This window comes from Schistocerca piceifrons, chromosome 6 (assembly GCF_021461385.2).
Source record: "Schistocerca piceifrons isolate TAMUIC-IGC-003096 chromosome 6, iqSchPice1.1, whole genome shotgun sequence".
NCBI classification, from domain to species: domain Eukaryota; kingdom Metazoa; phylum Arthropoda; class Insecta; order Orthoptera; family Acrididae; genus Schistocerca; species Schistocerca piceifrons.
Window position 1 is genome coordinate 378,157,901 of NC_060143.1, and position 22,446 is coordinate 378,180,346.

Here is a 22,446-nt window from a genome sequence, read left to right on the forward strand (position 1 = left end):
TTAGATAAATACAGAACAAAATTGGAGACAAATATATTTGAAACATACAAAAACAAATTATAATGTATTACACTATCTAGATGCAGCCATTATGGCAGCAGCACTCTCAAAATCAATCTTCTCAGTGATATTTTTGGTTTTAATGTTTTCATCTTGATTGGCTATGAAAATTGTGTCTTTATCTTCTTCTTTCCAGCCATATTTCTTAACCCACTGCATCAATGTTGTCTCTGAAAACATTTAAAGGTACTCGTTATATCAATGCGTAAAAAATATCGGAAGGCAAATTATTTAAGAAAACTAAAATTACAGCTATACAGTATGGTTAGTCCCCACTTTCCTCCAGGAGGTGAAATTCTATGGCTGGCAATATCGTAGGAAAAAAAATATACACCTAGCTCCCATACAGATAGTTCCTTTGTTAGGGAGGAAAGAAGAATAGTTCTTGGAAGAGTTATGAAGAAAGGGCAATTTACTAAGACTCCCGGATGAGAGGGAGATCCACCTAATATGAGAATGAGGGAGTGCGGAAGCTCCCAACATATTTCTTTTAATAGTTCGGCAGCTCTCAAACTCTAGTATGGAAGCTTTACAGAGAGAACATGGTTTGTTACTGACAAACTGATAATGTTGCTTAACATGAAAACATGTATCCTTTACGTAACAATATCAAAGTTTCTCAACTGGAAAAAAAATGTCACTTTGAAATAACAGAGGTACAAATAACAATACTTCATTTTATTGTCCTTTATACACTTAACACAGCCTAACAATGCCTAGGTTCATACACACACATATATTAACAGTTGAATTTATTTCACTTTCAAATTGAAATAGCCATTGCTGCATCACCTTTCCACATTCATTTTATCAGGTTACCACTTTTCACAGAAACCTTTCATTTATTTTTAAACAGCAATATGTTCTGCCAGCTGACATTACTGATCAACAACCATGATGCTACGTCATCTACTAATTCCATAAATAATTCTGTGCTCCTTACCACAAATAAACTACATTGTGAATTACATTTATCCTTTCAAACTCTTTAACAAATTCTTCAGATAATCCACATGTAACAATGGCTGCAATCCCAAATGACGACTCTCCACTCTCATACAAGCGACTGATGAGTAGTGTCTGGGCACTGTTGATGCTAAACGGTGAGATACCCCCACCAGAAACAGATGTCCCGGGCTCCGAAAATTTCAGAAATTAGTGATGTGTAAATAGTAGATTTACTAAGCCATAACACAAACAATAGAAGTATTCCTCAGGAGGGAACCTACAGCCCCAAAGCTCTGCTAGGCACTTTATTGTGAATAACAGAATAATTGTGTAGACGTCGATACACTTTTCAACTTTCAATACATTTACTGTCAGTGCTAGAATTCTACCTTCTGATGCCAATACATTCACACAAACTACAGAATGTTTATCTACTGTTCTTGAATACATATGAGCTGCATCTGACAATTTCCTGCAACAAAGTCGGACTCAACATGGACTGTAGGTTCTTCAATTACAAATGAAATTCATTTCAACAGCAACATCTACCCTTAAAGCATTCATCTAACATCTAAAAATGAGACTGAAGTATCATTCTCTACAGTATTCCTATTTAACACCTCTTGTTCACATTCACATAGTTACTTAAATAACTATGTGCTTTACAAGACCAAGCAAGAAACTTCACTGCAAATAAAATTGTGTCACCATCAAAGGAATTAATCAGAACCAAAAGTCTGGCATACCTTCTGGTCATAGTTCTGTATGAGAACTGCCACTATAAAAAATAAATTTTAATGTAGGTAAATTTTTAGATAAAAATTTTGTTCAGAATGGCAGCTGACTCAATACTATGCTAAATTCACAAGTGAATTAACACATCACACATTTTACAGTCTCTCTTTATTTTTATTAAATCATAAGACATTAAAACAGAATCACCATCAATAACAAATTGCTGAAATGTTACTTTCAAGAGATAATCATCACTAAACAACTACAGAGATCTAATTATCAGGACTGTAGGTACCTGGTAAATTTGTAAAAACTATTAGAATGTTGAACCCATAAAGTGAAGAAGCCACTTAAAAATCCTTTCATACCACTCCAAAGTACTGTTCCCCTGAGGCTTTTAACTGTATTCAATTAACATTATAAAGAGCATGGGTCTGTCATTTGAAATCCACTGCTGAATAAAAGGACTCTTTTAGGCTGTGATATACATTATGGTCTTTAATTATTCATATGTATCCAAGTTGCTTCTCCCTGCTTTCTAATGCCACCCATCAATTAGCCAACAGACCATCATTCTCTTTTCTTATCTTTTGGAACCTATGGTCGATCTACCATCCATTTGGATGGCTACACGTCTCATCCACCTCTAATTTTCATTAGTCATAATTATATCTTCCACTTCTGTGATCAAAAGAAATATATACAAATGAATGATACAACCATCTCTATCAAAATGCTTGACAATGTGCAAATCAAATTACGGAAGCTACTGGTTACAGAGTCAAGGATGCTACACTGACCTCGAGGTGTGACTGTAAAAGACAGCTAGAAAGAAACGACATCCAAGGCTCATTTAAGATAATAAATAAAGTAGAAAAGCTTCATAAAAATGCCTACTTTGGTATGGGCAAGTCAAGCATTGTGAACCTAACCACATGGCAAGAACAGTACTTGATATAAAGGAAGCAAAAAGAGATTCTGACACTCACCAAAGACATGGATTAGGACCCCAAAGAACAACCTGAAAACGATGAGATTGCACCCTGAAATCATGAAAATATGTTCAAAATGGCATAGAAAAACTAGAGGGCCGATCCCAAAAGACAGAAGAAATGAGGTATGGAAGAAGAACAATTCCTGTCCACTGTTCCATTTGCTATGGTTTTCATATTTAAAAACCATGTTTCACTACTATAAGTTAAAATTAAACACATTGAGTGCAAGTTTTCCCTTTCATACAAATTATATTTAACTTTGAAAACATTTCACTTACTGAAAGTACTCCGGGCTATTTCTAGTATCTTGCTTTATCTACACTAGAAGCAACTGAAACCAAATAATAAAAATGAGGGTGGCTGAAGAATGTTCCACAAATAATTTTCTCTGTTAAGAGATCTGCAAACTTCTTTTAGGACTACTGAATATAATACATGTAATCTCCTTCCCTAACTTCTCTTTCACCTATCATGATGAAGTGTGACAGAAGCATATACTTTTCAGTACACTATTAGATGTTGAATTAATGCTTCCTAGTAACAGCAATGTCCCATTTTTTTCCAACAATTTTCCAGTTTTCTTATGTATTACTATGCCTCAGGCTACTGTTTTGGCTGAATAACCATTTCCAGACACTTCCTTTTCATCACAACTCAATGTTTTACACACTTCATCTGGCCTGACATCTTTAATATCATTACTTTCATTATCAACTATGTTTCTAATTCGCCTCTTAGATTCTCTTAACATGTACGCAAGTCTCTGAATGCTGGATTTTCCCCTCTGTTGTTAGTCTATCACATATTAACTGATGAAATGTTTCATTTACTCAATGTTATATTCCTGTTTTGTCTTCTTCATACTATTATCATCAATTGTTGTCTTGCCGTATTTTCCTTGTATATCTCATTGTCCAGAATACATTTAGTTTAATTCAGAAATTCTAGCAAATCTGCATTATTGTTTGATTGAGACTCTTACAATTACTTTGCGTCTAAAAAATTTTCTTTTGCTTGTCATTCTAGCATTGACACGCTTTGCTATTTTAATAAATATGTTACACAGCAGCCTTTTGGTTTATGTCTACATAAGCTTAATTTTCTATGATGCTAGTACCTATTACTTAATTTAATCTGCTTTACCTTCCCATTCTTAAACAAACAGTCAATGCATATTTCTTACTTACTACTTGATGAATCTGATGCAATCTATCTTTTTTTTATACACACACTTCAACAGTCTATCACCAACTGATATTCTGAAGTGGTTTAGGATTGTGACAGGTACAGTTTCATCACTGTTTGATAAAATACGATCAGTCAGCTTTTAGTTCCATTTTTGTACTTGCCTAGTCTAGGAGAATGCATGAAGAACAAACATTGCTGCTATTAGTGAATTCTACTAATGCATGACCTTTGTCGGTCCTGGTATGAAAGTCAAATTTCCCCACTGGAGTGTTATTTAGTTTTTGTCCTACGTTCACATAAAAATTCCCTTTTCACATCTTGCACTGAAATGTACTATCTTTTATCAGCGTCTGTAATTCTTTTTAAAGGTCTGCCATCATCTCATCCAAATGATTGCATGATAACACGTGATTCCATCAATATCTGTATCCTTTTTTAATCATCCTGTTTATAGCAAAAGCTATATTTTAATTTCTTTTGTGATTTGTTCCAGAGTAGAACGTAAAAGCTGATTTTACACTGAGGTGACAAAACTCATGAGATACCTCCTTATATAGTGTCAAGACCTTTACCCATAGTGCAGCAACTCTATGCGGCATATACTCAAACACGTTTGAAGTCTGCTGTAGAAATATTGAGCCATGCTGCCTCTATAGCTGTGTATAATTGTGAATGTGTTGCTGGTGTAGGATTTTGTGCATGAACTGAACTCTCGATTATGTCCCATAAATATTTGATAGGATTCATGCTTGGCAATCTGGGTCACCAAATCATTTGTTCGAAATTCCAAAATGTTCTTCAAACTAACACTAGGCTGTAGCCTAGTGACATAGTACACTATCACGCAGTGACATGAAATCCTGCCATTCTTAAAAATTACATCGTTGTTTGGGAACAAAGTCCATAAACGGCTGCAAATGGTCTCCAAGTAGTCTAACATAATTGCTTCCGGTCAACAATCAATTCAGTTGGAACTGAGGACCCGGTTATTCCAAGTAAACACACCTCACACTATTATGGAGTCACCACCAGCTTGCACAATGCCTTGTTGACAACTTAGGTCCAAGGCTTCATGTGTTCACACTACATTCTAACCCTACCATCAGCTCTTGCCAACTGAAATCTGTTGGTTGGTTGGTTAATTGGATGGGATGGAGGACCAAACAGTGAGGTCATCATTCCACATGATCTAAGGTGGCAGAAACAACTCAGTTAAGGGGAAAGGAAAATGGGTAAACATGGAGGTAAAAGGGATGTTGGGGCAGCAGGAAGAGGAAAGAACAAGGGGGGTTGAGCAAATGGTGAGAATAGGGAAACCCATGAAATGCTATGCGCACCAGCACTGCCACCGGCGCTTCCTGATCCCCATACCATAACATGATCATGACACAAGGGGTGCAACATTGGAGGAAGATGACACAAGAAGAGGAAACAAAATGGCACAAAAAGCCAGGCAAAACGCAACAAAAAAGGGGAGGGGGAACCCAGCTGCTGTGGAGGCAAAGCTCATGCTAAATGAGGGACACTAATTCCAGAGGCAAAGTCAAGGACTTAAAGCTGGGATGACAAACCACTTTCACGAAGAAAACAGAGGACAGACGTAACCATGCAAGGGTCATCTGCAAACACCCAGGACAAGGAAGGTGGTAGCGCTTATTTAGTGCAAAGGACCAAAAGGCAGGAGTAGTATAGCAAAATACAGATCACCATGAGCAGGGGCCTGCAACTACAAAGGGAGGTTGGCTCACTGTGGGGTTAAAAACCATGGGCCAAACTAGTACAGCCAATATGAACATGGCAGACGATGGTAAATTCCTATCGGGAGAAGCAGAGGGGAGAACGCCATATGATGGGAGTCTCCTTGATTATGCGAAGTTTATTATACGCAGGGTTAGCCTCCCTAGAGTTGGCCCATGACTGAGAAAATAGGTATTTGATGTAAAGCTGCAAATCTGCCCATGGATGTGTCACAGAGAAAGCGGAGGTGGGGGGGTGGTAGGTGTCCACGTGGAAGCACACCGGGTAACACCCTGGAGCTGTCATTCCACAGATGCTACTGAGAGAGAGCTAGCCCGTATATAGAATTTATCCACATATAAAGCAGGGGTGACTGATGGTCTGGCAGAGGACACAAATGTATTAATAGGGATGCGAATAAGGAGGACACTTAATATGGAGCCCCATGGAATGCCATTCTCCTGGGACTGAGAATGGTGCCAACCTGAACTCTCAGGTACTGCTTCTTCCCTCCTTGTTAGCTGTGGCTGTTATCAAAATACTTCGGCCCACATATGCATTTGTCAATTTTTGCCATTCTGCAGTATTTCTTGTGCTGCATTTGGGTTATTTATATTCCTTTCAACAACAGCCACTGCTAACAAGGAGGGAAGAAGCAATGGTTTGGAGAATATGTAAAGAAACACCATAAATAACGTGCACTCCAACGTTATAAATGAAACATTGGTTTTAATTTAAAACAACCAAAGATGTACAAACATATGTATCCAATTTTCAGTATAATCATGCATGATGCTCTATAAATAAAAGTGAAACACATCTTGAGATTCTCTTTAAACTGAACTGCAGTAAACTCAAGACAGAAAACCAATAATAACCGATTTTAACAGCTGCTACAGACGATGGCCATGCAAATAAATGTATTGATTTAACAAAACTTAACTTAAGGAAAAAATAATCCTTTCACTTACCATCAACACCACCAAGAAGTTGAGAAAGCATTTTCTTGTCAATTGTTTGAAATGTAATTCCAACAACATGGCAAACAAATTTTCTTATGGAGTCATTAAACCCCGTAATTCTAGATGTAATTTCTGGCTCATTCAAAACTTGATGCCAGAAGCGCTGAAAGTCGCAGCATTCCAGTATATCTGCTAAACGCATTATCTCACTCAGTGGACTCTGCATAAGCTGAAATATTTTTATGCTACATTATTTGAATGACAGCAAAATAAAAGTGTACATGAATGCACAACAATGTAATGTGGTAAAATGTACAGTTAGCATCAGAACAGTGAGCATACTTCACACCCACTGCAGCATACAAAATCCATTACTGCACCCACTAATACACTAGTGGAAAATCAAAAACAAATCCCGATATAGGCTTATGTTGTATAATTGTGTTATTAAAATTAATGGACAATTGTATCAAAGCAAAAATTAACTTGAGAAAACTGTAATATTACAAGACATAATGCCCATGAAGTAATGACATTTAGGAGACACAATTTCAAGTACTGCCAAAAAACATGGTATTTAAAAAGTTAAAAAAGCAGTGGAATCCTCCCCGATTTGGGCATTGTGTGACCTGCCTTCTTTCAAACCTCCCCTCTTCTCATTGAGGCAGAAAATACCTGTTCCAAATGAGAGGCATAGATTTTTGTACTTTTAAATGAGTGTATTGGAAGAAACTGAAATTTTATCTTTGGAAGGTAAATTAAGGGTTGAAACAGTAATTGAAATATTATTCGGATGAGAAATTACACAGCAGGCAGACACACAGAAAATAAATGCTTACCAGTCAAGCTTCCATCTTGAATTTTCCTTCATTGTGTATAAGGGAATTCGGTGAATGGTACCACTTTCAATATCATATATATATACACTTTCCAATGCAATGAGCTACACACAATCACAAAGATGTTGAATGTCACCTTGAAATGTTGTTTCACACTAGTCCCTCTTGTTGTCACAGACAAACAAAAGATGTTCCCAATAACACAGACAAGTCACCACCATATGATGTTCCAAACATCCACATAGTACAACAGATCGATGATTGTTAGGGAACTAATCAAACTTTAAGAGCACTAGGAGCAACTTCTGAAGAGCGTCCTCAAGCACTATTCTTTCTGACCTAGCTGGCATGGCAGCAGAATGGGCTAGATCATGCACTGTATGTATCCTGTATTGCTCAGGAAAGAAGTGAGATTAAGCTTGAATATCTTGTCATCGATGAATTTAAAAGGGATCAAAACCTCTGATTTGAGAAGAATGGGATAGGATACTGACTATGCCCTTTTCAAAGGACAATTCTAATAATGATATATGTTGCTGAATGCATGACATTAGGATATTTAGCATCCTTACAAAGATTTGCTTAAAAGTCAAGCTTCCCCCCCCCCTCCCCCCCCCCCCACACACACACACACGTCAATGCAATGGTCAATTCTACAACAACCAATTAAAAGAGAAAAGACTGAATGAAAGAAATTGTGATGGGCTGATCACTAGAAGAATAACAGACAAGCCAGTGCTACTCTACAACACACTAAAAGCTCTAAGCTAAGAGTTTAGGGTAGAACCTGAACAATTCACAAAATTTTAAAACATGTACCACATTTGTCGTCTACCAAAATGGTGGGCAGATCCTCACTTAAACGTACTATTGCCCTATCACCATAATACAATATGCACTCTGTTAAAACATGATGTGCTATAATATTTATGATGCAGGCACCACAAACAAGGCAAAAAAACCCATGTGTAAGGGGGCTATGTCCTATGCAGAGATGAGTGAGAACTTCATTCCACCTGTGTGAAAAGGAGGAAAGCCACAGACGTGTAATGGATTTCACAGTCTGCAGAATGGTATCCCTCACTTCCAGCCACTCTTCCTCCCACTGATGGGTAATGTTCTACCTCAATAGTGAGTTCACAATCAAAGGGCATGGCATACTGTTCAGCTCTGTCACCCTACATCTCTCCTTTATTGTTTTATCAGCTTACTGATTTCCCTCCATGTCCTCATGCTCAGCAGCTCAGCAGAGTACCACCACTTTCTCATGTTGTTACAGCGGAAGTAGAGTATCTTGTGTATCATGCATGACTTTTCTGCTGGGTACATTTGGTGAAGGATTAGCAGTTGGCAGACATGGTGGATAGTCACACTTAAGCATACACACCAGCAGTTGCAGAGCACTACACATTGTTACACATACACTGCAGTGCTTTCCACAATTTTTTGATAGTGGCTGTTTAATACTGTTGTTATAAATATCGTACTTTCTCGAGTTTTCATCCATTCCGTGTCTTCCGTGATTTAAAACTTACATTCAGTGAATATCAGTGGAATGTTTACAAGCTATTGTCAACATCTCCTTGCCGTCGAATTGTTACATGTTGTTTGGGCTTCATTACAGTGCTTTACAAAATTTCCTGATAGCATCAGTTTAAGATTGTTGTAAGAACATATCGTACTTTTTAGTTTTGGTCACTTCGTGTGTTCTGCTAGCTAAAGCTTTCATTCAGCAAACATCTGTTGTGTTATTCTCTGTCCACCTGATACCTGGAAGTCATTTGCACAACTCAGTGAAAGATAAGTGTTTACTAATTATTACTTTGCTACAGTTCAAGTGTGTTGTAGTCCTTTTTTGTTTACTGTCAGAGTAGCTGCATGTGTGACAAATGTGGATGTCATCGTAGGTCACTTAATGTGGAAGAAAAATGTCAGGATTGAGTGTTGGTGTTTCACTGGGCTGAATGCATTTGGGAAGCAAATTAAGTGTCAGATGAGGCTCTTCCATAGGGTTTCAGATTATATAGTCAAGATGAGAACATCTTAGAACATGGAAGAACAATTTGTGCCCTTCAGGCAGGATTAGAAAGGGCATATTTTGAATTACAGAGGTTGAAGGGGGAAACATACAACAGGAGCTCGTAGACGGTGACAAGTAATAAGCAAAAGGAGAGAACCTCAGAAATCACATTTCAAATACCTATTAGCAATAAGTTTGACTAATAACCTGAAGTAGGAGAAGAGCCTCAATCAATTTCTGAGCTAAGTGAAGAGAAGCAGACTCTTAGGAACAACTTTAAAGCCAGGTCAGGAGAAAAGTCATATAGGAAGGAAAGATGCCTGCTGCTAGGTAGTAATCACGGGAAAGTGGTAGGCCAATTGCTACAGGGAAAGTTAGGAGTAGAATACACCAAGTAACAAGCATCATGGGAGATGAGGATACATAAATCATGGCATACAAGTGAACAGAAGGGGAAAGGCTAGATTAGGTAAGCATCTTGCAGAAAGTGTAAGGGTGCCACAAGCACACACGACAAAATTCCTGTGATTCCTAGAGTCAAATGGACACACTTTTAGGTCAAGTCAGGCTACAGAGAGACAGCATTGAAAGAAATTAAAGCAGACATGACCACAATATATGCAACACAGTTTCCAGAAAAATAATTTGTTTCATCAGAATATTAAGGGCATTGAATAATAAGATAGATGAGCTCTTGTATGTCTATAAGGTGTGTGAAATTCTTAAGCAATAGATATTTTGTGCCTCTCTTAACACTACATAACTACAGAGATCGATATGTTAAATATCAGGGACTATAGACTAGCATCATTTTCATGTAGTGTTAACAAGGAAAACGGAGAATTTGCAACATAATTAGACACAAAGAAAAAAAAAAGTTCAAATAATTAGTTTTTCTGTTGCTCAGAACCTAGCAGCATGAGATTATCAGTTGTTACTACCAGAATACTTTTTTGTTAATCATAGCAGACACCCTCTCAAAAACTGTCAGCTATTTATGAGAAATCTAGATGGATTATTGAGATATTTGTCAGACAAGAAGAAACAGTTAATAATTTGGGGAGATTTAAATGTAGATTTCTTGAAAGATACAGACAGGAAAAATGAACTATAATCATTATTTGGGTGTTTCAATCTAATTTCAATAGCCAGTTTTCCGAATCAAGTGCAGCAAGATAGTTGGACAGACAGTGCTCAGGCTGCACAATTAATGTGTACCCAATTGTTAATGGCTCATCTGATCATGATGCACAATTAATGGAAATAATACAGTACATAACAGCCCTGAGGCAGTTTCATACAAAAGTATTGAGGCTTATTAAAGAGAACAGGATTCAATGATTTAATGTTAAGTTAAAAGTGGTGGTATGGGATGAGGTATGTATAGAAGGAGATGCTATGTCAAATTCAATTTATTCCATGGTAAATTTGTGTCAATGTTTAATAGTTGCTTTCCTAAGAACTTATTCAGAATGTTCATAAAAATTGTAATAGTTTAAGGAAAGTCATTAAAACGTCCAGAAGTATGCACCTCATGATAGAGAAAATGTTAAGATATAAGAAGATTAAAACTTTATGGGATATTGTTAAACAGGGGACAGATAGCCAGGCAGTGTACAAGATTCATAACAATTCAACTAAATGACAATGTTGTCACTGATACATTGTGAATCACTTAATAAAAGTAGTAGCAAAAATAGGATTAAATGGTTCAGTCATAGGGGCAAGAGAATATATTAAAAAGTCATTCCACATAACTTTGACCAACTAGAAGTAGCACCAGCATCTGTTGCTGACACTAATAGAAATATAAAATTTCTAAAAAACAGAATCTCATGTGGTGTTGATAGAATTTCAAACATAATTCTGAAAAGTTGTTCCAGCTTATTAAGTAATGTCCTTAGTGAAGTACGGTAATGTATCACTGGCACAAGGAATTTTTCCGTACAGGTAAGATATTCAATTGTTAAATCTCTTGACAGATGTCAAGACAGACTTAAAGACTTATCGTCCAATATCCTTACTGAGATCATTTTCCAAAATATTCAGAAAAGTAATGTACACAAGAGTAGTCTCACACTTGAGTACAAACAATTTACTTAGCATATCACAGTTTGGGTCCCGGAAGATTTGCTCGATTGGAAAAGCTACTTATACATTCACTCATCTAATAGTACAAGCCTGAAATATTAAAATATTGCCGGTTGGTATTTTAGTGATCTTTCCAAGGTGTATGATTGCATAGATCACGTTGTTCTATTAGAAAACTAACTTTTAAGGAACTGACAGTTTTGTGCACATCTGGTTCAAATCAAACTTAACAAACAGAATACAAAATGCCATGCTGAATAATTCAAACAATACTGAAGTGGTAGAAAATTTTAGTGACTGAGGAGAGATAACAAAGGGAGTCACACAGGGTTCAGTTTGGGGTCAGTTCTATTTCTCATACGTGTGAATAACCTACTTAATATTCAACAAGTAGAACTGGTAGTTTTTGCAGACAATACTAGTGTTGTAATAAATCCCACTAGAGAAAAATCAATGGAAGAATGATATTTTTCAAAATAATTATTTGTAATGATATTTTTCAAAGAATTATAAAGTGGTTCTCAGAAAGCAGACTCTCCCTAAATTTTGTCAAAACAATTAAGTTCAGCTATTTTTGCTCTTTGTATAATTTCTAATCTTTGAAACAAACAAGTTAACCTCCTGACATATTTTGCATTTTCCCACTCAGTCTAAATCTACATTTATACTCCGCAAGCCACCCAACGGTGTGTGGGGGAGGGCACTTTACATGCCACTGTCATTACCTCCCTTTCCTGTTCCAGTCGCGTATGGTTTGCAGGAAGAACGACTGCCGGAAAGCCTCTGTGCGCGCTCGAATCTCTCTAATTTTACATTCGTGATCTCCTTGGGAGGTACAAGTAGGGGGAAGCAATATACTCTATACCTCATCCAGAAATGCACCCTCTTGAAACCTGGACAGCAAGCTACACCGCGATGCAGAGCACCTCTCTTGCAGAGTCTGCCACTTGAGTTTGCTAACATCTCCGTAACGCTATCACGCTTACCAAATAACCCTGTGACGAAATGCGCCGCTCTTTTTTGGATCTTCTCTATCTCATCTGTCAACCCGACCTGGTACGGATCCGACACTAATGAGCAATATTAAAGTATAGGTCGAACGAGTGTTTTGTAAGCCACCCTCCTTTGTTGATGGACTATATTTTCTAAGGACTCTCCCAATGAACCTCAACCTGGCACCTGCCTTACCAACAATTAATTTTATATGATCATTCCACTTCAAATCGTTCCACACGCATACTCCCAGATATTTTACAGAAGTAACTGCTACCAGTGTTTGTTCCGCTGTCATATAATCATACAATAAAGGATCCTTCTTTCTACGTATTCGCAATACATTACATTTGTCTATGTTAAGGGTCAGTTGCCACTCCCTGCACCAAGTGCCTATCCGCTGCAGATCTTCCTGCATTTCGCTGCAATTTTATAATGCTGCAACTTCTCTGTATACTACAGCATCATCTGCGAAAAGCCGCATGGAACTTCCGACACTATCTACTAGGTCATTTATATATATTGTGAAAAGCAATGGTCTCATAACACTACCCTGTGGCACGCCAGAGGTTACTTTAATGTCTGTAGACGTCTCTCTATTGAGAACAACATGCTGTGTTCTGTTTGCTAAAAACTCTTCAATCCAGCCACATAGCTGGTCTGATATTCCATAGGCTCTTACTTTGTTTATCAGGCGACAGTGCGGAACTGTACCAAACGTCTTCTGGAAGTCAAGGAAAATTGCATCTACCTGGGAGCCTGTATCTAATATTTTATGGGTCTCATGAACAAATAAAGCAAGTTGGGTCTCACACGATCGCTGGTTCCGGAATCCATGTTGATTCATACAGAGTAGATTCTGGGTCTCCAGAAATGACATGATACGCGAGCAAAAAACATGTTCTAAAATTCTACAACAGATTGATGTCACAGAGATATAGGTCTATAGTTTTGCGTATCTGCTCGACGTCCTGTCTTGAAGACTGGGACTACCTGTGCTCTTTTTCCAATCATTTGGAACCTTCCATTCCTCTAGAGACTTGCTGCACACGGCTGTTAGAAGGGGGGGACAAGTAATGCCTTATGGAATAATTTTTTGAGTAGCTCATCACTTAGGAAGAAAGTATTGATTGTACAAAAGGGAACAGTAAGAACGATATGTGGTGTTTACCCAGATATGCAATGGAGGTACCTCTTCAAGGAGCTACGCATTTTAACTGCGCCATCACAATACAAATATACAGGGTGTTCAGAAATTCCTGTTACGAATTTCTAGACACTTGTATAGAGGAGTGAATACATAATATTTTGAATAGGAACCCATGCCTGGAAATTTACAGTTTCCGTGCTACAACTATTTGAAAACATGTTGGTAATGCGACCAATTTTACAAGAAATTGATTAGGCGAGACCCAGTACATCACTTGTTTTACAATTCCTCTCATTGATAACCAAAGAACAAAAAGTAAACTTGATACGTTTTCACAAATACTGCTGTTTACAGTGACATCTCCTTGGAGCACCACAGTTACACCCGCTGTTGGCGAAGGTGTCCTTTCACAAACCCATTTCATAATAGTGGTGAAAAGGGTATGCAATGTAGTCGGATGTTGTGGATAATGATCTTGACAAAGGTGATGAGCAGCTCTTTGAGTACCATGAGTTTCACCATGTCTTTGTGCTCTGCAAACATGTACTCAGTTATATTGCTCTAACACTCACAGACAGTTGAATGAGGCTTGAAGCAGGTCAGAGAGACAGGATGGATATCAAATGATGTCAGCCGATTTGATGTAAGCATGCCCCCAACATGACTACCCTGTTGCACACCTACCTACCTACCCACCCAGCAAACTTGTTTTCAAACAGCTACAGCACGGAAACGGTTTCTAGACATGGGTTCCAAATCAGAATATTATCTACTCACTCCCCCTACAAGTCCTAGAAGTTTGTAATGGGAATTTCCAAACACCCTGTATGCTGACAAAATTTGCTATAAATAATCCACCACAATTTGAGAACAACAATGACATCCATACCTACACCACTAGAGGGGAAAAAAATTACCTTTATTACCTGTCAGTGGCTCAAAAAAAGATTTCAACAGGCAGATAGCAAAACAAGTCTTAAATCTAACTTAAAACCATTTCTCCTGGACTACTGTTTCTATTCCATTGACAAATTTCTGTTCAAAAATATGTAGCACATTTAAAAAATAGATAAATAAAATAATAAAAAACAATTACTTTTGAAGTGGAGTTGCATGAGTCGGTCTTTAAAAAGTGTTCTTTATTGTTAACACTAATCCCGTAAATATATCCTGTAAAATGGCTCATCCCACATCATCTCAATAAAAGAATCATTCAAATGACATACGGAACATGTAACTAACTCAACTAAGGGTCTGTAAAGCACTGATCAGGTAAGAAGCTTGGCCTCTTGTTCGTGTTGCATGTGTTCCAGTGCCTTCAGAATTATGTACTGCTGAGTATGATAGATGGTAAACATACCTAGTAGACAGATTCTGAAGAGACAATTGGGGAAAATATAGAGCAACCAAGGAATTGTCACTGTTCTGAGTTATCTGTATACACAATCAATCTTAAAACTGAGATGCTCATCCAAAACTTCATTGTAAAACAAAAGCCAAGGTGGTGATGTACTCCATTAGTGGTGTGAAAAGTTAACATTCACCACACCTATATCTAAAAGGTACCCCTCTGCTCAAATCCCAAATCGCCTCACTGCTGAAAAATTGCTCCATGCATGATCGAGCAACATTATGGTATGCATGTTTCTGGGGTACAGAATATATTTTGTACAACTGTCACATCGTGAGTAGTGCTATCTGATTGGGTAGTGGTGGCTTGCCAGCTTTGAAGCTGGAAATGGGTCTCGATCTGAGTGCACCTCTGGCCAACCTAATGCCCTCGCAATAACAGGTCTAGCAGATTCGTGTCTAGCAGGGGCATACAACATACATCCATAACTGACCTGGGACTGAACAAAAGCTCTATAAAACTGGAGCAAACACACTCAGTCTCCTCCTCACACCCAATGTGATACATAATTTTAAATGTTGTTGCCTCTGGACTGAATTATCAAGTCCCTCAGAAATCAGTCACACTAAATACTTCACTTGCTTGTACTTTTCAGACACCAGAGGTCTGTTGTCAGTTAGAATAATGTTCAACACACAATGAGTCAGTATTTTATAGTGTTGCTGATATCTTACACCAGTAATTACCACTCCTGGAGGACGCTGCAGTTTGAAAAGACAAATACTCCACAAAGAATCAGATCTCATCACTAACCACAATTTGCTCAAATCTCCCTCGATTTCCAGCTTTAACTGCATCATCTTCATGAACAAAAGGATGAGTTTACCACATTTCCTGCATCACGGACTGAAAATAGCAATCGATGTCAGCTTCACACAATATCCAAACTCAGCAGCACGTCTAGCAGCTGGGATTCACTACACAAACACAATATTTCTTTGCTCACTCATCAACCACACATCACTCCTATGGGCAACATTGTAAACCAACTCATTGGGTAATTTCAGACCCAGTGCTGTAGAGCATCTGCGACCATTAGTGCCAACAGTGTGATTCTTCAGGACTATCCAAAGTCTCCCTTATACCCAGACCATGACTTTCCTGCTAACTGGACCTCCCTAGATTGTCTACAACATATGACACTTCAAAGAAACATTCATTGTTTTATGCGAATCAAATGCAGTATGTGCAAAATGTTTTCATAATCAGTATGTGGTTCATTCCGATTGCTGAAAAGCTAAACTGGGAACAATATTAAATATCATACAAACAAAGCATACAATTTACAAACAGGTATCTCAATTTTTTATATAATCAATTATGCCATTTGGTGCCATCAGGAAATCGTTGAAAGTATTACAATAGCCCCTGTTGGGATATGCTATAACTATGTGATGAACTGTTTGCCTGGCTGCTCCACAACTGCATTTTGGAGATAGAGCCTTACCTAATCTATGAAGAGGGGCCATGTTTCTGGCACGTTTGGTGCATATCCTGTTAAATATTGTCCATGTGCTTTGCGAAAGGTAAAAGGCAGGGGTTTTCTTCCCCATACAGAGCAAGTTCTAGCAATGTGGAGGGTAAGCCACTGTCCAGTCTCGTTCCCATGAGTCTATAGTTGAGCTGAGACGATGTTCCATGGCTGTTTACATGGATGGTTTACTTTATTGATGCAGATTTCTCTCAGCCAGTTTCTTTCAAAGAAAACTGCATCTTGATGGGTAGGTAGTTGCAGGTTGCTTTATACGTGTTAAAACTCACGGAGTGAAGAAGCTCCCTGCTGAAGTCCATGGGGAAGAATGTGGCTCAATATGGACAGCCATTTGATGGAGATTGATCTTAGTGTACAACTGACAATTATCTGTGTTGTTAGTTGTACGCAGAGAGTTTGTGTCTATGTGTGTGGATGGGTGGTGGGTGGGAGGGGGCATCTGAGCATGCATGCACTATTTTCCACAGCAGAGTAGACTAGTCCAAATGCTTAAGTGCACAGAGTTTCAGCAGCAGAGCCCCAGGTTGTTCCACACAGCTAACGTAGGATGTTGTGCCTATCTTCACAGTGTAGTTTTCCAAATGCTTGTTATAGGACAGTGCCTGGTCCAATGTAACCACTAGATATTTTCAGTGCTGAATGTGGTGAATTAGTCTGTCTCCAAATAGACCTGGAGCTGTCTATTCACTAGTCTGTTGCACAAATGAAAGCAAACTGACTGTCTTAGTGGGGTTTGGCATCAGTCTCCATCTCCGAAAATATGTTCCCATTATTGCCAGATAAAACATTAAGATGTTTCAGTTTCTTCAAAAGAATACCATGTCTCCATACTATGTCATAAACTGCTGAGAGATCTACATTCAGTTGACATTTTTAAATTCTTTTGAACGCCTGCTTGTATGTAGGTCATGAGTGACATTATCTGGCATGTACAGCATCTTTCTGGGTCAAAACCAGCTTGTTCATTTGCAATTTTCTCATGTATTATAGCCAAGATTATTTTGTAGACAACTCTTCCAAAAAGCATGTATATTGAGCTTAAAGGGGCTATTGGGCAGTAGCTTTTTCAGCTATTTGCTTGGTTTTCCTGGCTTGGGCTAGCGATGAGGTTAGATTGTTCAGTCCGTTTGGGATTTTAACTATCATCACAATATCAACAAAGAACTCTGCTAGCCTTTTTTTTGGTGTATTTACAACAATTTATATGGAATTCAGAATGCATTCCAGCAGGCTCTGGTGCCTTTCCCCCTTTCACTTCAAGTGCCATTGTTATTTCCTTGTCACTTCTTAAGAATTCTCGATTGTTTCTCTTCACGATGCATTCTGATGCATCAAAATTAACATCTAAATTAAGATCTAGGGTTATGATGAACGGTTCTTTCATTACTTATGGGAAACCCCCAAACTTCAGCAAATTCAACTTAGTGAACACAAAAAGAACAAAGCAGCGCAAGTATCCAAGAAGTACATATTATTGAGTCAAATGCAAAAAAAACCTGCAAACTTCACAAATGACTTTTTTCATGATATGTGATCCGCTATGGTTGCTGCAAAAATCCCACAATACATACTTCCAGTGCTCAACATCACGTGTTCCTATAAAAATACTATGGGCAACACTCCTGATGAGTCAGCATTGAGAAAAAATTATTTTTCCAACCAAGACACACTCAAAAATGTGCAATGCTATTAAATAGCCATCATAAGGATAGCAGATAATGAAATGACAGCTGTATGAGGATGTTTCACTGGCAATTGCACGGTTGGCATACTTGACAGAGAACAACCCTCTCAAGCTGTTACTGATTTCCTCACAAATCATTCAACAGTACCTCTTTTGTGAATGGCAGTTTTAAAGCACTGTGACTGAGGGAATTCAAATAAGAAAAGTTCTCATCATGTATTCGGATGTTACAGCCTACATTTTGATGGCGGCAAGTGCCCTGTGCGTATTGCATCCACATGTAATCCACTTCATCTTTCTATCCATGCACTACAACATATCACTAAAGAACTGCACAGCACCTACCCAAAAGTAAATAAAATAATTTCATACTTCAGGGAAGTTCAGAATTGTGTTGCTCTACAGAGAACTGCTGCTGAACATAGCACTGCCGCATGAGCCTGTCCTAACGAGGTGGTGTAAATGGACTATAGATGTTTATTTTTATAATGAAGATTTTCCAGCCATGAAATCTATGATTAATTTATTTCCAAAAGAATCTTCAGTTTCATTATGATAACAAAAATGCTTTCACTGAATTATAAAATCGGCAATGTTCTAGCATGTATCCACATTTAACTTCGGCTTCCTTCTCAGCAGCATTGTGGAATTAAGAGTACCAGGTTGCCTTTACAGAAATTGTTAAAATTGTTGAGAAAGTCAATTGCAAGCCGACTGATGTTAGAGATGATATTGGACAGAGCATAGTGAATAGGTTTGACACAGCTTTGGCACAAAATCCTAACTACTTGGATTGTGATACTATCTCCAGCAGACACCTCTGTAGGAATATTTCATCTGCAGGAATAAAAGACAAGCATCTAGTTGCAAAAAATTGTGGTTTTCAAATAATCTTGACCACAGTTTCAACTTGTTTAAACCCATCTTCTTCAGAAGGACAAACAAACTTTACATTAGCAATTCATTCGGTAAAAACTGTTTCCACAGGACATAGCAACGATTTGTTAGTCATGTATAAAAATTAAGGGCCCTTGAATCCAGGGCTTGGCACATCAGTAAAACCACTCATTTAAAATAACAGACCATGTTAGTAGCTACATGCTGGCAATTGAGCAATGTATAATTACATTCCTAATGTGCTTTCTGTGCCTCTAGTATGTTTAAGTGAATATTGTTTTGGAAGGTAACTATAAAATGCTCCTTACTGTTGTTGAGTGATGCCCCACAAAAAGTCTACGATTTGCATTAAATATTTGATAGCAATCGAGGCAGACAACTCATTTTTACATAATGAGTGTTGTGTTACACTTATATGCAAGACAAGAGCATAGCTCAAAATTAATTTCATAGCCAGCAGCCCAATCAGAATACCTCACTATGCTGTTTAATGTTGTTATTAATACCCTCTTTTCCTTTTAGAAGCAATTATTCATGTGTTTTTCATCAGGGATTCATGTTTTTTCATTAAGCCACAATGAGTAACTGGTGTAATTAATTTTTCTGTTGTCATCCAGTTTCTTATCGTAGACGTATGCGATAAACTGTGTGAATATCTATCAGTGTGTTCTCTATAGGAACACAGGTGCACAGCACATTTTGAGGTATGCATATGGATTTGTGGAGCACTTGACACTGATCCAAAGTGATATTTAAGCTATTCAGTTACATTTAAACTAACAAAACTGCTGTCCAGAGTGGAAGCAAGTTACTAACACCAATCGGCACAGTCCCCGATTCAACTCAGTTGCAGCCTTGGCAGTCTGTCTCTCATGTCATAACAACAATATTATACCTGTGATTTTCTTCACTGCAATGTTTCCTGCATTCTGCCGTACATTAACTTGACTACTGGCCTCTCGACAGATGAACATTTTTAATACAACTGGACATAGAATGTTGAGTTGTCACTGGCTATCGCTTAAAATTATGAAATAAATGTGAAAATATAATTTTGTTATATAGTTTTGTCTACAATTCAACTACATTTTAACTGAAACAACATTTTTATATGTTTACTCTAATTTTTTTATATACAGATACCGCACTGAATATCTGGCTTAACACCATGAAATTAGTTGGTTCATAAGCAAATATTTATAATTCAGCTGAAGCACCCTTTACCATTTATGATACACTACAACTGTGGATGCCCAAAGTACACAATTTTCAGCAATATTAGTGATGCTCAGTCGCCACTGCAACTCTCGCCAGCATTTATCACTTAGCAAATCCAATGTAGCATTTCATGCCTTCCCCGTATCAGGAGTGGTGAAAATAGTGGTGTAGTGTACATATGACTACCAGGATCATTTATATTGTCCAGCTGACCAAAGGAATAGGTCAGAGAATTAGTATTTCACTCACACAGTTCATTCCTGCCCCCCTCCTTACGCGGGCACACGCACGTGCACTCACACACTCACCATCTAAACTGCAAAAGAAGGTTATTAAATACATTGGAAACCTACCACTGAGGATTTCTACAGAAATTAAGTTAGAAAATTCCAAACATTGATAGTGCCTGCTCTGTACATATGTGAAACAATTATGTTCTTAAAAATAAACTGCACAGCTTTGATGGACAAAAAATTTACACAATTACAGCACTAGGTGCAAAGGTAACTACCACATGTATACAAATACAATTACGTGTCAAAGATTCTGAAATATTTATCCACATGTACATTTTATAACAAACTTCCATGCAGAATTTAAAAGCACTTGACAGTAAAACAAAATTTAAGATGCCACAAGGTCTCAGCTATTGCTACAGTGTGATGGAGTTCCTAGATGCAAGTATACAAAATCCTTATGTAAGAGATTCTTCTATAGATGCCATGTAAAATCACAAAGATGCACTGGCCATTGTATGTATGTAGAACTATCGTCCTTTAACTCTGACAAACTGTTTTGTGCATGTGTGTGTGCTTCCTGAAAATGTGTAACTTAAGTCTCACTAACCACACAACTTACCTGTTTACTATTGAGGAGGCACTTGCAAAGGATAAAATCTGTATGAGGGAAATTAGTTAGTGCCTTCAATAGAATTTGGCAAGTGATATCTGGATTGTACGTATATGGATTCAGCTGATACAATTTCAAGACTGCCAGATTCGCCTCCAGGTCGTAGGCATTTTCACGAGACTGAATTTCTACGTATCTCTCCAGAGTAGGAAGATTTTCTGGGTTGTACCTGAAAAGAAGTTACTATATGTAACATGTCTGACACACAGTGTCTTTGTTAAAAACCAGTTTCCCCAAACAGGTTAGAGGACAGAAGGTGAAGGGAGTTTACAAAATAGTTTGATGATGGTAGTGGTTTCATGCACAAACCACCTTCAACATTCATCGTACAATATAAACATCCTGTCTCTGTGAAGAGTGTCGGAAAAAATCCCGTTCACAGAAAACTAAAACTTCTGGATTTGGTAGGTGGGTGTGTTGAGCAGCTTCAGCACATACGAAGTTTTAAGCAATTGTTTGTATTAAAAAAAACGTGACTACTGGAATAGTGCGGCTAATTTTACCTGCAATCATATCTATATGACTTCGAACACACAACACAGGTAAAGAAATGAATATCCTCGCACTCCCAACACAATGCACTAAAATATGCTATCGAATACACAATTCCAAACTTTGCATTCAATATGGTCTATATCGAAAGCAAATAAAGATTCTGTAAAGGAAATTTATAAATCATTAAAATTACATCAATAAAAAAATTGCTTACCTGTCAACGCCCTTTAACATATCTCCCACCGTTTGCCTCATAGCCTCTGCCATTTTTCAATTCTGTCAAAATTCCTACAATATTTCGATACACGCGCTCAGCAGTCAGCGCTGATCACAAAAACCAAAACATACAGTCGTGAAGAGGAGCAACAACAACCTAGAACTTCCACAGATATGCTGTTGGGAGCAGAACTGTGGCGGAATCGCTGCCGAAGTAATCCTTGTCTTAAGGCCCGTCCACACGCAACGATCTGTCTGCGCAAATGTCTGCGCACATCACATCTGCGCAGACAGATCGTTGCGTGTGGACAGAAGATTTGCACCAACCTGAGGTGTGTGCAAACCTGGAAGTTGGAGTTGGAGGTTTGAGCGAAACCTCTCAAATCTGTCGGTTCAAACCACATCT

The 22,446-nt window shown here is 38.0% G+C and overlaps 1 protein-coding gene across 1 annotated transcript; it reads right to left on the reverse strand.

The window, feature by feature from the left end:
- Window positions 1–17: 17 nt before the first annotated feature.
- On the reverse strand, window positions 18–22,192 carry LOC124803044 (eukaryotic translation initiation factor 3 subunit K). The gene is made up of 4 exons (XM_047264159.1): window positions 22,039–22,192; window positions 21,279–21,498; window positions 6,635–6,854; window positions 18–230 (listed from the first exon to the last, which is right to left on the reverse strand). The coding sequence occupies exons 1-4, from the start codon at window positions 22,089–22,091 to the stop codon at window positions 73–75; spliced, it is 651 nt and encodes a 216-aa protein (XP_047120115.1). The 5' UTR covers window positions 22,092–22,192; the 3' UTR covers window positions 18–72.
- Between the last annotated feature and the right edge of the window lie 254 nt (window positions 22,193–22,446).

Coding starts and splice junctions, on each gene's coding strand:
- LOC124803044 (XM_047264159.1), bottom strand. CDS start 22,091: ATGGCAGAGGCTATGAGGCAAACGGTGGGAGATATGTTAAAGGGCGTT. Junction 6,855..21,278: donor GCCTCCTCAATAGTAAACAG/GTAAGTTGTGTG, acceptor AAAATATTTCAG/CTTATGCAGAGTCCACTGAG. Junction 231..6,634: donor ACTTCTTGGTGGTGTTGATG/GTAAGTGAAAGG, acceptor AAATGTTTTCAG/AGACAACATTGATGCAGTGG.